The sequence below is a fragment of the Colletotrichum higginsianum genome, chromosome 2 (assembly GCF_001672515.1).
Source record: "Colletotrichum higginsianum IMI 349063 chromosome 2, whole genome shotgun sequence".
Classification (NCBI taxonomy): domain Eukaryota; kingdom Fungi; phylum Ascomycota; class Sordariomycetes; order Glomerellales; family Glomerellaceae; genus Colletotrichum; species Colletotrichum higginsianum.
Window position 1 is genome coordinate 5,671,151 of NC_030955.1, and position 14,598 is coordinate 5,685,748.

The 14,598-nt window shown below is 56.4% G+C and overlaps 6 protein-coding genes across 6 annotated transcripts; 4 read left to right on the forward strand and 2 right to left on the reverse strand.

Moving 5' to 3' along the window:
* Positions 1–292: 292 nt before the first annotated feature.
* Positions 293–1,672, forward strand: CH63R_03437 (Monocarboxylate transporter; the record flags this gene model as incomplete). Its single annotated transcript, XM_018298412.1, has 2 exons — positions 293–464; positions 546–1,672. The coding sequence occupies 2 exons, from the start codon at positions 293–295 to the stop codon at positions 1,670–1,672; spliced, it is 1,299 nt and encodes a 432-aa protein (XP_018163228.1).
* Positions 1,673–1,844: 172 nt separating this feature from the next.
* On the reverse strand, positions 1,845–2,780 carry CH63R_03438 (uncharacterized protein; the record flags this gene model as incomplete). Its single annotated transcript, XM_018298413.1, has 3 exons — positions 1,845–2,278; positions 2,335–2,401; positions 2,460–2,780. 3 exons carry the CDS (start codon positions 2,778–2,780, stop codon positions 1,845–1,847), a joined length of 822 nt encoding a protein of 273 aa, XP_018163229.1.
* Positions 2,781–4,292: 1,512 nt separating this feature from the next.
* Positions 4,293–4,644, forward strand: CH63R_03439 (EC42 protein; the record flags this gene model as incomplete). Its single annotated transcript, XM_018298414.1, has 2 exons — positions 4,293–4,403; positions 4,468–4,644. The coding sequence occupies 2 exons, from the start codon at positions 4,293–4,295 to the stop codon at positions 4,642–4,644; spliced, it is 288 nt and encodes a 95-aa protein (XP_018163230.1).
* A 353-nt stretch (positions 4,645–4,997) lies between these two features.
* CH63R_03440 (Amino acid permease) lies at positions 4,998–6,859 on the reverse strand (the record flags this gene model as incomplete). Its single annotated transcript, XM_018298415.1, has 3 exons — positions 4,998–5,452; positions 5,572–6,657; positions 6,757–6,859. The coding sequence occupies 3 exons, from the start codon at positions 6,857–6,859 to the stop codon at positions 4,998–5,000; spliced, it is 1,644 nt and encodes a 547-aa protein (XP_018163231.1).
* A 3,785-nt stretch (positions 6,860–10,644) lies between these two features.
* Positions 10,645–12,432, forward strand: CH63R_03441 (MFS multidrug transporter; the record flags this gene model as incomplete). The annotated part of the gene is made up of 1 exon (XM_018298416.1): positions 10,645–12,432. One exon carries the CDS (start codon positions 10,645–10,647, stop codon positions 12,430–12,432), a length of 1,788 nt encoding a protein of 595 aa, XP_018163232.1.
* A 1,327-nt stretch (positions 12,433–13,759) lies between these two features.
* On the forward strand, positions 13,760–14,344 carry CH63R_03442 (Ethyl tert-butyl ether degradation; the record flags this gene model as incomplete). The annotated part of the gene is made up of 2 exons (XM_018298417.1): positions 13,760–13,969; positions 14,024–14,344. The coding sequence occupies 2 exons, from the start codon at positions 13,760–13,762 to the stop codon at positions 14,342–14,344; spliced, it is 531 nt and encodes a 176-aa protein (XP_018163233.1).
* Positions 14,345–14,598: the final 254 nt, after the last annotated feature.

The following is a 14,598-nucleotide window of genomic DNA, read 5'->3' on the forward strand; positions in this document are numbered from 1 at the left end:
GAATGCCCTGAACAGGAATAGTGTACGCCCTGCGTGTCGAATAGCTCTGGGGGGGGATCCAGCGTCAGGGTTATCCCCCGCAGCCGGGAACCGTCCCGGTCTGTCTCCGGTCCCGGCCCAGAGACTTTTTTTGTTAGTCATGGAAAAGGTAGAAGCCCTCCCTCCCCCAGACGGGACAAATGATAATAAGTATGCCTCTGCGTGAAGGCGCGGTCTTATGCTCTTCATCTTCTTCGTTCGATAACCAAAACTAAAACCAAAGGTGTTCGGACGCGAAAGAGTTGCTCCAAAGATGTCGGTCGAACTGCGTCGCCTCCCCGACGCCGACGCCCGCGCGGCGTCGGCCCAGCAGACGGACGAAGAGGACGTCAACACCTTGATCCAGACTATGCCGCCAACCGACAAGGGCGCCGCCGCGTGGAAGTTTCTGTTGTCGAGCTTCGTCATCGAAGCGCTTCTCTGGGGTATATCTACACTCGACGCCTCTTTGCACAGCTTGCCCGCAGGTGGGGGAACGGCGTCGCTGACCTCTTGAAAAAAAACAGGCTTCCCCTTGACCTTTGGAGTCTTCCAGGAATACTATTCCTCGCAGCCGCAGTTCAAGGACGACCCGAACATCGCCATCATAGGCACCGTGTCGACGAGCATCTACTTCCTCGGCGCGCCCCTCGCGGCCCCTCTCGTCAAGAGGTTCCATCTCTACCAGAGACACATGGTCGTCGTCGGCTGGGCCCTCTGCGTCGCCTCCCTGGTCGGCGCCTCCTTCGCCGACTCCGTCCCGGGGCTCATCGCCACCCAGGGCGTCCTCTACGGCTTCGGCTTCCTGATGCTGTACTTCCCGGTGCTGCGCATGCTCAACGAGTGGTTCGTCGCCCGCCGCGGCCTGGCATACGGCGTCCTCTACGCAGGGGGCGGCTTCAGCGGCGTCGGCCTGCCGTTCCTTCTGCAGCTGCTGTTGTCCAGGTACGGATACCGCACGACTCTGCGCGCCGTCGCGGTGGCCCAGTTCGCCTGCGTTGCGCCTGTTCTGCACATGGTCAAAGGCCGGCTGCCGCCGTCGCCCCGTGGTGCGATGCGCATGTTCGATGTCAGCTTCCTGCGGCAGCCTCTCTTCTACTGCTTCGCGCTCTCCAACCTGTTCCAGGGGTTTGCCTACTACATCCCCTCGCTGTATCTGCCTTCTTACGCATCCGCCATCGGGCTGTCGGGTACCATGGGAGCCTTGCTGCTCGCGGCCCACAACCTGGCGACCGTCTTCGGGCAGCTCGGCTTCGGATGGCTCTCGGATCGGACGGACAACGTCTTCGCTCTCATGTTCGTGTCGTCCTTCGTGTCGTCCGTCGCGGCGTTCACGCTCTGGGGCTTCGCCCATTCACTGGCGTTGTTGGTGGTATTTGCGCTGGTCTTCGGCATGTTCGCCGGGGGGTTCCTGATATTCTGGGCAAAGTTCGGCGCAATGCTGTCCGATGATCCCCAGCCCGTGTTCAGCATGATGGCCTTCGGCAAGGGCATCGGCAACTTGGCCACGGGCCCCATCACGGCGGGCCTGTTGACGAAGCCAGTGAGCTGGGGCTACGGTATGGGCCGGTACGAGTCGTTGATCCTGTTCCTGGGCTCGTTCATGTTGTGTTCGTCGCTCGGGGCTTTTGCGTGGCCCCTGAAGAAGCGCTGAGCCAATGGCTTTTCTCAACCCACACTTACACCCTGCCGATTCTCTCTTTTCGGTCTTTATTCCAACAACTTCGGATTTTCAGAATCATTGAAGGCGCCAGTCTGGTTATTGGCTTAGGCGAGGTGGAAGGGGTTCTTCTCTAAATAAGTATGATGATTCGCTCGTCCATAAGCTATTGTACCTGGCCGGCGGTCTCGAACTCCTCCATCTGCTTGATAGTCTGCTCTATTCGGTTGACAAGAACGGTGTCGAGTCCCAGTCGCTCCTTATCCTCAAATAGTTCGGAAAACCTCTTCTTCCAAAGACGCAACTTGCCCAAGCCTTGCCCTTCGGTAGCCTCTTCGACTGCATCGTCGTGCGGTCTGGAGGAAATCATGTCTTGAAATACCAAGCTTCCACAGCGTATAACCCACTCCGTCGCTACCCAGAGCCTAGACTCCAGGATGATACCCTTGTCTGGGGACTCATCAAGGGCGCTCTGGAGTTGCCAGACGGGGAAGTTCAACCAGGGAGCAAAGTCCTCCGTTGTGAGCCCGGCAGCAAACGAATTGAGGTTCTTCCATGCCGCCACATTGTCTAGAGTCCATTCGTCTAGCTCGGTGGGGTCTGCTCAAGTGTTGGCACATGTGTCCTACCGGAGATAGAGTAAGAGAGAAGCCTACCGAACCACTTATCCAACATGTATTCCGCCAGGTGTGGCAAGTCCTTCCAGAGCAGGGGCTCCTTCGTCTGAAGCCGATTTAGCAATGAATAGAAAGCCACTGAGAATTAGTGCTGGAAAACTGACTTCTTCAGTGGCGACGATAAGTCCACCAGTTTGTCTCAAGGTCTGGATAGCACCTATCAGTGTGCCCTGCCAGGGGTGGTCCGGCGGAATGAGGTAGGCGAAATCTACGACGACCATCCAAAGATGCCAGAGGAAGTCTGACGCAGCATCTCTCGATGCCTTTGTAGCGCCCAGTTGCTGGATGGCATCGGCCAACTCCGACGAACTGGTGTGTCTGCTTCCCTCGCCATGGAGATGCGCTCGCAAGATTTCGACTATTTCCTTTTGGGATTCCGTTGCGTCTTGTTCCTCTAGAACACTGAGGTCGATCTCGTACGCCATGTTGGTGTCAATCCGGTCATGAGAAGTAAGGATAAGCCCTAGGACGGTGCGGGGTTGATGGGAAATTTGAATTGAACAGCCGGGAGAAATCGAAGGATGGAGGCCACGTTTAAACTGTGCAGTGCATGATACGCCTTACTCTACTGCTTGCCCTCGTCCTCTTTCCACCGCTGAGGCAGTGCAAGGGCATCTATCATGAGGCCGCCAAAAGGTGCGTTTTTGGCTGGTCTCGATTCGTCACGTCGCTTATGCTCTCCGACTCATCTCGATGCTCAGCATTTCTCACTGGGCTGTGTGTAATAAGCGCCAGAGGTGCATGCCCGTGGCGTGGGCCGTTCCGGACCAGTCAACACCATATGCGCCTGGGACCAAGCCCGGGGCATGGCGGGCATTTTACAACGACAAGAATCGGGCGGATTTTGACGTCGGTCATCACGATTCGAAGAAGGGCAAGTCGGCCAGGGGTCATGCTCTCTTCAGTTTGGGAAACTATCATCCTAAAGTTTGAAGTCCAAAAAAGAGCGACATCCGGTGGGGACTACCCCACGAAACCGCTTGAGATATTCCCCTGATAGTCATGCGCTCGGTTTTCATCACTTCCTTGCCACGGGGCATGAAGTATAGCTCTTGCTGTAGTCATCCCACCACTTAAACACTGTCCAACCGATGATTCAAGCAAGAAACCGAAGCATGCTTGATCCCTATGTGCTGGAGAGGGGGCATGCTCAGGGATCTTGCCTGCCGGACGCCCAGTTGCATTGCCCGAGCCACGACGTTGAGCATATATGACGCGTTGGGCTTCCTATCGAACCCCTACCCAGGTAGGTTCATCCTCTCTACCGTCCGCGCGAGCCATCAACTACCAGGCGAGGAGGGCATCCACACATTAAAAGCACTTCTAGTAACATCGTCTGTTTCGAATCCGGTGTGCCTAACGCTGTAGATAAATGATCTTCTCTCCCATGAGGATTTCCCCTGCAGCACCAAAACAACCAAAGTTGGGTTTAAGGAGGACACTCCGGCGACGCTCTTTAAGAAGCCCCCTCAACAATCCCACCCACTCACCCAAAAGGCTTCCGGAACTATCGGATACTCCCTCCCAAGCCTCATTAATCATGCCTTGACCTCTGAATAGTTGACAAGAAAGGAGGGGGGGAAAAGGCGGGACCCACGGGGACTTTGTGTGCGTGGTAGATTAACACGACGCTTGGCAACCCCAGAATGACCCTGTAACCACCTGGAAATAGACGGCGACGACGCGCATCCCAATCAAGAGCGTCAACTCTAAATCACCGGGGCGGCAGCGTGGTCAGGATAAAAGAGAGCCGATCTCGCAGCTCCCGTTGACAGCGCTCCCGACGACGACAACAACGTTCCAACGTCCAAGAAACGCGTTTCACGGATACTTTCTAGTAAAAGAAGACTTGGCCATTTCATCACATAACTCTTCCGCACAAAACACAAAACACAGACAAAGCCCGCGTTGTCGGTAAAGACCCAAGACTGCAAAAGATGCGCTCTACCACCACAGCCATCGCCCTCCTCTGCGCCCTCGCGGCCCAGTCACTGGCTCAGAACAACGGTATCACGCCCTTAACATGCCGGCAAGAGACCGTTGAATGCGTAAGTCTATTAACCCTCGTGGCCCGTCCGCTCAAGTGCCATCTGACCGGAATTCTTTGCATAGTCGTCAAACGAAGACTGCAATGCCAAAGGCACGCTGGGAGGGTTCCCCTGCCCGGCCGGGTCCGGCCAGAACGACGCAGACTGCTGGGTCGCGTCGTCCAGCGAGTCGCCTTTGATGACAGTGAGCGTGAGTTCAAAGCCCTTCATCCGCACTCCCCTCAAATTCCAATGGTTCTGACGTTGGGATGTTGGTATTTTCTCTAGTGTTGGTGCTGTAGGCCGTCCACCAAGCTGCGATTCCGCGCCTAGACGGGCCATTTACAACTCTAGGCAGTCAGTCAGTCTTTCGACGTGATGATCCGGAGAAGTTGCATCAAGTGGAAACATTTAAAAAGGTTGCAGTTCACCCGTAAAAGAAAAATTTGAAAGAAAAAAATAGCCATTTCAGTGGAACATTAGGAGTTGTTCTATTATGTATGCAGTACTTCTAGGGTATATATTAAACGACGCAAGCGCGGTATTCATTAAAGCTGTACGAAGGCCATTGCCGCGGCCGTGTCAAACAAGCAAACCAGGTCGGGCGAGCGACGACTACTTGGACACCTCCTGAGAGATTTCGTTGTGCTCCGAGCCGACAGACTCGCCGTACGGGCGGCGGAAGAAGACGTTGCGCTCCCAGCCGTCGATGTCGTCGACGACGGTCTCGCGGACCAGCTCGTACTTGCCGAGCTTGGGCAGAATCTTGGCCCAGACGACCCAGTAGAGACCGCCGGCGACGATGATGGCGATGCCGACGACGCAGTGGAGGTAGTAGGGGAGGCTCTCGTAGACGTTCTGGCCCTCCTCAGGGGGCACGAAGGGGGCGATGACGAGGTAGACGTTGCTGAGCATGAAGAAGATGGTGACGGGCAAGGTGGCGCTGATGGGGGGGTTCCAGTTCCACTCCTTGCGGTTGAGGTAGAGGTAGGCGAGGCCGCCCGAGACGAAGACGTTGATGATGGCGAGGGGGTAGCTGATGAGGTTGAGGATGAAGTTGTAGGCGTCGCCTGTGATGGTGGTGTTAGTAAAATAGCCGTGAGAGGAGGGGGTAGGCTTGCTAACTAGCTAGCTAGCTAGCTAGCTTTGTATAGGTGTGTATGAGAGAAGTGAGATGTATAGGACTTACCAGGAGGGGGGGCAAGCATGGTGATGACACAGATCAGCCAGTGCTCAAAGAGACCGGCCAGAGGGGCGTTGAATGGTCTGTTGCTGGCGAAGAAGCGGGACCAGGGAAGAATGCCCTCACGACCGAGCTCCTGGACGAGACGGCCCTGGGAGAAGATGACACTGAGGACGTTGCCGAAGGCGGACAGGGCGACGAAGACGGAGAGGGCGCGCTCGGCCTTGCTGCCCATGACGTTGCGGAAGAGCGAAGCTGCGACGAGGCGGCCACCCTCGAGGATCTCCTCCCTGGGGACGGCGGCGAAGTAGGCGACGTTGACGAGCATGTACAGGATGGAGATGGTGATGATGCCGACGGGGGCGGCGATCTTGAGGGTGCGGACGGGGTTCCTGGTCTCGGAGAGGGCGTAGTTGGCGTTGCTGTAGCCGATGTAGCTCCAGATGACGTTGTAGAGGGCGGTGACGACGCCGTAGGCGCTGCCGGTGGTGCCGGCGAAGGCGTTTTCAAAGTTCCTGGGCTTCTGGTCCTCGGGCAGCTTGACGTGGCCGCCGAGGGCGACGAAGCCGCAGAGGATGATGATGAGGATGATGATGAGCTTGATGGAGCCGAGCAGGTTCTGCAGGCGCAGACCCCACTTGAGGGCGAGGCCGTGGATCAAGAAGGCGCTGGTGATGCAGGCGAGGCCGATGGCGCGCTGGTTCCAGCGGTCGACCTCGACGTTGGCGGCGTGCAGGATGTACTCGCCAAAGACGACCGAGTTGCCGCTGGCCCAGCCGAGGAGGACGACGTAGCCGGTGTAGAGGCCGGTGGTGAGGAACTTGGGCTTGCGGAAGACGTATTCGAGGTAGTTCTTCTCGCCACCGTTCTTGGGGATGGCGGTACCCCACTCGAGGTAGACGGCGGTTCCGGCGAGAGCGATAATCATGCCGGCGACCCAGATGAAGAGGGCGAGGCCGACGCTGCCGGAGAGGGCAAAGATGGTGCCGGGGGTGGCGAAGATGCCGGTGCCGACGACGCGGTTGACGATGAGGAAAATGGCCGTGGTGACACCGATGGTGCGCTTGGCCTCGCGGGCGTCCTCGATGCGACCTGTGGATGGGGGGGAAGACGTAGGGTCAGTTGATTTGATCATGCTACAGACAGACAAGAAGCAGAAGACGGATCAGGGCATGGCATAACATGACATACCGACTTCGCTATCGTAGGTCGCGGCGGCTGGAAGGTCGCCGCCATTTTTGTTGGCGGTGGCCGACGTCGAGGCGCCGTTGAACTTGCCCAGGAACTTGGACATGTTGGGCGGAGTCGTTGTCGTCGTCGTCGTCGTCGTCGTCGAGTCGTCTTTGGTTGGGTTAGGTAAGGATATCAAAGATCAGAGATCAGACACCACCACGGACCAGAACAACTGGGGGAAGAGTGACACCAGGCTGGCTGGGGAGAAGTAGGAGGAGGTGGAGGGAGAAGGTAGACTGGAGAACGGAAGACGATCCGAGGAAAGCAGGAAAGACGGCGACAGACTAGAAGGCCGCCAGAAGGTCTTTATGTCTTTTCGGGTCCGGAGTGTCAAGTACAAAACTACGGGGGGCCTGCCTCCCTCCCCGCCAAGCCCCCAAGCAGATCACGTCTTGGAGACACGGAGCTGGCGCCATGTGGCGAGACAATTTGCTGGATGGTCCAAAAGGTCGCAAAGGCCATGCATGGGATGGGGCCAAGGGAACCAAGATGGGCCATGGGTGCCATGGGAGGCTCTGTCCGTGGGGTGCCGAGAGTATGCGAGGATTGAGCCTCTTGGAGAGACATGGATGACAGTGAGTACAGGAACAGAGTAGTAAGTAGTAGTGTACAGATACTCGGTAGGACGTGACATGCAACGAATGCATGGCATGGGTTTGTAAGTACATGCGGCATGGGTCTTGGTGTGGGATCGGTGTATGGATGTTGGTGTTTGTGTGCGGATGATACAGAGAAGAATACTCTCTGTACAGGGGATAGGAAACCACCTTGAGCCATGGGGTGAGTGAGTTACAGTAAGTAAGCCTGAACAGGTCCCTTATTCCCTCCGTCTGAGAGAAAAAAAGGTGAAAAGCTGTGTCATAGTTTCTGTTTGTGGTCCACTCGTCCGATGACGCGATCCGAGGCGAAGATGTCGAAGTGGGAAAATTTTGGCGGCGGGACCCAATTAAATCCGCCAAAAAGCATTTGCCTTTGCTGGGCGAGCAGCCACGACCGCTGCCATGAAAACCTCCAGGCGAGCGACATGCCTAATCCAGAATCCAGACTGTGGACAGCATCATGGAGAGTGAGTGAGTGAGTGACGAGAGTCAGTGGTGAGTGTGGGTGATTGAGTGATTGAGTGATTGGGTAGTTGAGTGAGTGAGAGAGTGATTCACCAGTGAAATCTCCAGACATCCATCTTCATTCACATGCCTCGCTCTGGCTCAGTCCCGTCCAGCCCAGTCCAGTCCAGTTCTCTCGTCTGGCCATCAGGATCCACAGGTCGTCTTGGCCTCCGAAATGTGTGCAACATCATGAGGCATATGAGGCATGAAGCATGAGGTGTTGGCTCACTCTCATCACTAGTGGCTCATGTCTCAATGTATCTCTCTCTACCCATCACGGCGATGGACGCTATTCGCAGTTTCCTTCCCCCTTGGCAGACAGACAGTAACAGCAGGCATTCAGATGCACTAACTTGCTTGCTTTATTCCTCCTGACGACAACTTTTCAACCCCCTTTTTGGGGAGGGAGAACTCGCCGTCCACCTGCTTCGAGAAGCCATGACCACGAGGAAGACTCTTGCTGCTCTTGAGGCAGAGGCACTGATAGCCCTCCCCCCTCTCTCTCTGTCACACACACACTCTCTCTCCCTTGATGGACACCACTCGTATTGCTCTCACACTGAGTCACTTCCTCTCACAGCAGCAACAACACTAACAAATACCAACAACAGCACGACACCACTACCCCACGGCCTCCTTGACATCCATTGACTATGAGATGATATGGCCCACCACCCCAAGGTGACAAATGCTCACGCCGCCGATGGTGCAATCCCCTTCATGGCAAGGTTCTCCCACGTCCGTCCCCGTCGGTTGGAACCGAGTTCTAGGCTTTGCATCGCCGGCAAGGAACCCGATCCTCATCCCGCGCATCGCCTTCGTCTCAGTGGTCGCTCAGGGGGTTCTCGAGACGTCTCTGGCCCAGCGGCGGCTTCACCGGGTGACAATGAGCTGTCTGCCCAGACACTATAAGAAATTTCTTCTGTCTGTCTTTCTCGCTGCTCGCCGCGACGTCCTCGTCGACAAATCAACATCTTTGCTGATCCTCCAGCCCTCCCAGCTGAGAGACCTCGCTTGACAAAGGTGCCTCAGTCGTCTCGGACCAAGAGACGAGAAGGGTAAGCATATTGGCCCTCGAGTCTTGGTTCCTTCCTCATGCGACCTCTCGGCATCATGAAGCCATACTAGCCGACATCGCGTGATGGCGCCAGTGAGCCGCCGAAAAGCGATGCGTGCGCAGGCCTCACCGTTTCTCGTGCGCGTCTACCCGAGGGATCGGCATTGCCGGCCTCTGGTGCTTGTTGTTATAATTTCATTCCTCCCTTTTGGTCACTAACTTTTCAAATTTTGAGCATCTTTGCAACCCTCGAAACTCGCCCGTACCTCCAGTACATCACACATGGGCCGTGACTCGTATTTCGCTAGAACGAATGAGACTCTGGGTTCTGATATAACATGGTGACGACAGCTGATCACCTCGCCGCCCATCCCTGGTTGTGGTGTGGCTGACAAAAGTGTGGCTTCCCCCCCCTGAGATTCAAACCTCTGAGCAACACACGTCTCTCTACGGATACAACTAGACGGTTGTAATCCATCTTTTGTGAGCCAAGTGGTACGATATAGAAACCATGTATCCCTCCCTACTTTACAGTGTAACTCTGTAAACATTCTCTGTCCCATCGTGAGCACTCTTGTCTTTCCTCACAACACAAACCCAGCAACATGCACCAAGATCGTCACCGCCAATGCCGTGGAGAAGTCTCATCCCCACGACGTCTACTTACATAGTAGTCAGGGAACCACATGCTTACAGTACGATGTAGACAGTTCGTCCACTGCACGTCCGACGAACGGAGCAGGGGGCCCAGATAAGAAATGCCGGGGACGCCCCCGCAAAACCCCATTCATCCCGGAAAGGCGTCCTGATAACCGGCCGGTCCCAACAACAGCCGTTTCATCTCCGCTCTCGCTGTCTGCTCCATCCCGCCACCACCCCCTTTCCCCCCTTCTTTTTGGGCATTATTCCAGCCGTCTGGATAGACTGCTGCATCGTCCCCTGGCTAGTGTTGGCGGGTCTGTCTATCTGTCTACGTGTCTGTGTACAAGGCGTTAGATTGCTGCAGGCAGAGGCCCGCCGTTGCCGCGGACCGAGCCGCCCACGATTTGCCTCCAAGTCCCCCTCCGATCCTTCGGAGGTCTCATCCGACTAGATTGCCACATGGACACTGGGGCTTTGCTGCTCATCAGTGGATCGGTGAAAATCCCGTAAAAGATACTTTCTTTGGCGGATCTGGTCGCTTCTAAGTTCTAGAACATACACGAGATGTATACTCCCACGGCATGTGGATGTCGGCAAGGGAATAGAACGATAACATCATCGCCCTGGGTGTGCGTTTCAGCTATTGCACTGCAGACTGTGAGCCTAGCCACAGCATCACAACATGTTCCTCTTGTAAGCATACGAAACCTCTCTCGATAGAGAACAGCTGGTTGTAAAGCACAAAAGGCACAAGGGGGGAAGGAGGTAGTCCGCATGCGGACGATCATGCATGGGGATCGCTCCGATGTTCGGAGGCCTGCGTCCACTCCCCCGGAATCCTACATCTCGCGGGCTGCGGAGAAGTTTCCGTCACCGGACCGGGGTAGGTCGTATGGCTATTGTTAACTGCGAATTCTTCCCTGTTACAGTATCCGTGCCAAACCCCAACAAGAACATATTGAGTTCATCGGTGGCCCGTGTCTTGTGTGGGAATTGCTCGCAGCGTCGTTGTCTTACAGACCGAGTACCCGATGACCTAGTATGCCACCCTTCACACCCGATGACCGGGTCAAGACGCCGCTGGAAGGCGTCTCTGCCGCTGACTCCGACGTCCAACGGTCGCTGGCGGCTGTGGCCGAGGCTAGCAGCAATTGCCGCGATGTCAAGGAGAAGACACCAGTGCCCCTGAACCCCGGCGAGGCCACCGCCCCAGTCTCGCCGCCCGTCGCCCTCATCGTCGTCGAGATACCCCTGGACATCGACGCCCTAGAGCCGTCCTTTCGACTGACGGAGTGTTTCCGGTCCAACGGCATCCAAGGCTTCTCGGAAGAGACCTACCCGGCCGCCATCGACGCACAGCACCAGTCGCCCTTCTCCTGGTCCCTCGGCAAGAAGACGACTGTCCTCTTCGGCACCTTCTTCGCCGCGACCCTCGCCGCCTACTCCGCCGGCGCCTACGCCATGGCCGCGGTGCCTCTGACAGAGAAATGGGGCCTCTCGGACACCGAGTTCAACCTCGGCATCACCCTCTTCGTCCTCGGCTTCGGCTTCGCGCCCATGGTCCTCGCCCTCGTCAGCGAGACCCACGGCCGCTACTGGGTCTTCGTCGGCTCCGGCGCCGTCTTCTTCCTCGGCACCCTCGGCTGCGCCGTCACGCAGTCCTTCGCCGGCATGCTGGTCTCGCGCCTCGTCACGGGCAACGGCGCCTCCGTCTTCGCCACCCTGACCGGCGGCGTCGTCGGCGACGTCTTCCGCAAGGAGCAGCGCAACACGCCCATGGCCCTGTACTCGCTGACCATCATGGTCGGCACCGGCCTGGGGCCCATGGTCAGCGGCGTCGTCGTCGACCACCTGCACTGGAGATGGATCTTCTACCTGCAGATGATCACCGTCGGCTCGACCACGCTGGCCATCTTCTTCTGTTTCGACGAGACGCGGAGCAACGTCGTCCTGGGGAGGAAGTGCGCGGCCCTGAACAATCACCTCGAGAGCCTTCACCTGTTTCGCGTTGCTCCTCGACAGGGCGCCGAAGGAACGGCTCTCCTCGAACGAGATGCTCCGCTTTCATCCGCAAACCACCCACAACAACAAACTGTCAGAGTCACCTTCACTGCACGCTCTGACGGCCCGGCCCTCGACATGAGCATCATATGGCGAAGCTTCTCCTTCCCGCTGAAGCTGCTCTTCACCGAGTCCGTCGTCTTCTGGTTCTCGGCCTGGGTCTCCTTCGCGTGGGCGATCCTCTACATGCAGTTCAACAGCGTCGGCTTGGCCTTCCGCTCCGTCCACGGCTTCAGCAGCGCCCAGGTCGGCGGGGTCTATGCGGCCGTCATCGTCGGGTCCGTCATCGGGGCAGCCGTCACCATCTTCCAAGATCCCGTCTTCAGGAGGCTGATGCCGCGCCGCATGGCCACACCCGAAGGCCGCCTCTATTCGGCCTGCGTCGAGTCTCTGTTCCTCCCCGTCGGCCTGTTCTGGTTCGGCTGGAGCTCGTCGCCCGACGTCCCGTGGGCCGTGCCGGCCCTCGCCATCGTTTCCGTGACGGTGGGCATCTTCACCGTTTACCTCGCCGTTTTCAACTATCTCGCGGACACCTACCACCGCTACGCCTCGTCGGCGCTCGCGGCGCAGTCCATGTGCCGGAACCTGCTGGCAGGCGTCTTCCCCCTATTCACAAACGTCATGTTTCAGCGCCTGGGGTATGGCGTCGCGGGGAGTCTTCTCGGCGGGATTGGCTTGCTGCTCTCGCTCGTGCCGTGGCTGCTGTGTATCTATGGCGAGAGGATCCGAGGTCGGAGTCCTTTTGCAGGGCAGCTGAAAGCAGGCTAACGCCGTCCACTGGTGGGCGGTTTTGAATCAAGTACACATAGTGATAGTATAAATGGTGCCTATGTCACCTCTATTCACATCTTGACTCGAACTGCTTTTTACAACGATACGCAATTGCAACAATTGTCTTGGAAATGTGACAAGAGAAACCCGGCGTCAGAGCTCTGAAACCACTGTCAAGGACTTGGTAGGGTAAGATAAGTTGTAGTAGATTCCCGGATTACCCAAAGAATTGCTGCGGGTATCGGTCGAATATTTCTAGGCTCTTGTAAGCCACGGATGCCCCATGTTTGTTTGACACTCCGCTTCTTAGAATACCTAGTGAGGCCTCAGAAACAATTCGTCACTGAATACGCGCCCAAAGGAACAGACGATAGGGCGACCTCCAAATATCGCGACGAAGCCGATAATCCGATTTCAGAAGGCGGCAAAAGGATTATTACAAACAAGTCACCACATATGGAAGGTATCCCTTCGCATCATCACCGTGACCGGGCAAAGGCACGTCGGGTTCAAAGGAAGACGAGCAGGGAAGAGAAAGCCTGCTCCCTTGCAGTACTGATATGAGCATGCAAACACGTCGGATCTCTTCTTGTTGGGATATTCTACAGCCAACACGACAAGAGTAGTCCTCAAGGCAGCAAGGTCTAACACAGTGTCAAGGGTCTTCGTCATTGGAAGAGTCTGTCTTGTACATCTTACACCTTATGATGTGCTCAGTGTTGGGCATAACACTTATACTGTGTTTTTTTACCGTGTTTTTCTTCATATTGTGTACCTGTGCGACCTTAAGAGGGACCGCCTTGGCAACGTACCTTAGTCTTCTACATCTTACGACAAAGCTGCCAAGGTCCGAAGAGGGGCGGACAGGGTATCTACGTGCTGCGCCGTTGGAAACAAGTTTGACAAACATTGAGATGCAAGAGATCGTTGGACGGAAGGTTGAAGCCGACCCCGTCATTCTGAACTCGGGCGTTCAGCAGCGTCTCGTGCTGGGATTCGGGCAAACAAACTCGGGCACGCTGCGGGCCTCGGAATCCGCACAGCCCCCCTCAAACGCATCAGGCGGTGATTTCGGAGAACAGCGAGTCGTTGAAGATTGTCGTCGATACAGTATTCCAGCTGGTTTGTTACCAAGTAAGTGCGTGGATCCAGAATCGACGCCAGGATCGCAACACTCCCACACATTAAGCCGCCTTGGGAGGTTCTGGCTACAAATACCGTGGAAGCCCTCCTTGATGTTTCCTGTTCTATACCAATCTGCCACTACAAAAGACTCAGCTTGAAACGATCAACCACACGCCGAATATCCAATATCCAATCAAACATGCTTCTATCAGCTCCCTTCGCCCTTGCGGCAATGGCCTTGACCACCAGTTTCGTCTCGGGCACCAGCACGGGACAGACCCAGCTGGTCACCTACCTCAAAAAGGGCGCGAATCTGACCCGGGCCGAGTTCTGGGACTACTGGCAGACCCAGCACGCACCCAAAGTGGCTCCTCTCGCCGTACATCTCGGTATAACCCGTTACCAGCAGGTCGGTTACCCGTTGCGAGATGATGACGTCCAGGAATAAGCTAATCGAAAGCAGATCCAAGTCAGCGGCCAAGTGCTCCCAACACTGGTCGGGCGGGACGAGCCATCCTCGGAGGTGCCCGTCGAGTTCGACGGCATCGCCATGTTGCTGTACCCGTCTGTCGAGGTCATCCACGCGTTCGTCACGCACCCGTACTACACCGACGTGGTGGAGCCGGACGAGCACAACTTCATGGACAAGTCTGCGTTCGGCGCAGGGATGGTTGCGACGTTCAGGGGGACCCAGATCGAAGTGGCCGACGACAATGAGTATGTGTGGACCGGCGACCGGGCGACTCGACAGTTGTATATGGATCTCTTCGCGACATACTTGTAAGATAAAAACATTCGGCCAGGTTTACGTGGTGGCCAGCGGGGGGGTTTTGGTAGAGCTCAACGTTTACGGCGAATGTGAGAATAAACAATGGAGTCATTTAGGTATCTTTAGCTCGTCCAAACAATCCGATGCAATAGTTCCCATAGGCCGAATACTTCCTTAGTTCTTCCGACCTGGGCCTTCAAGCCTCCCAAAATCTCAAGTGACTACCGCCGACCGCCTGCGTTCCGTCGTGAGTGAGTTGAGTGTGCGTC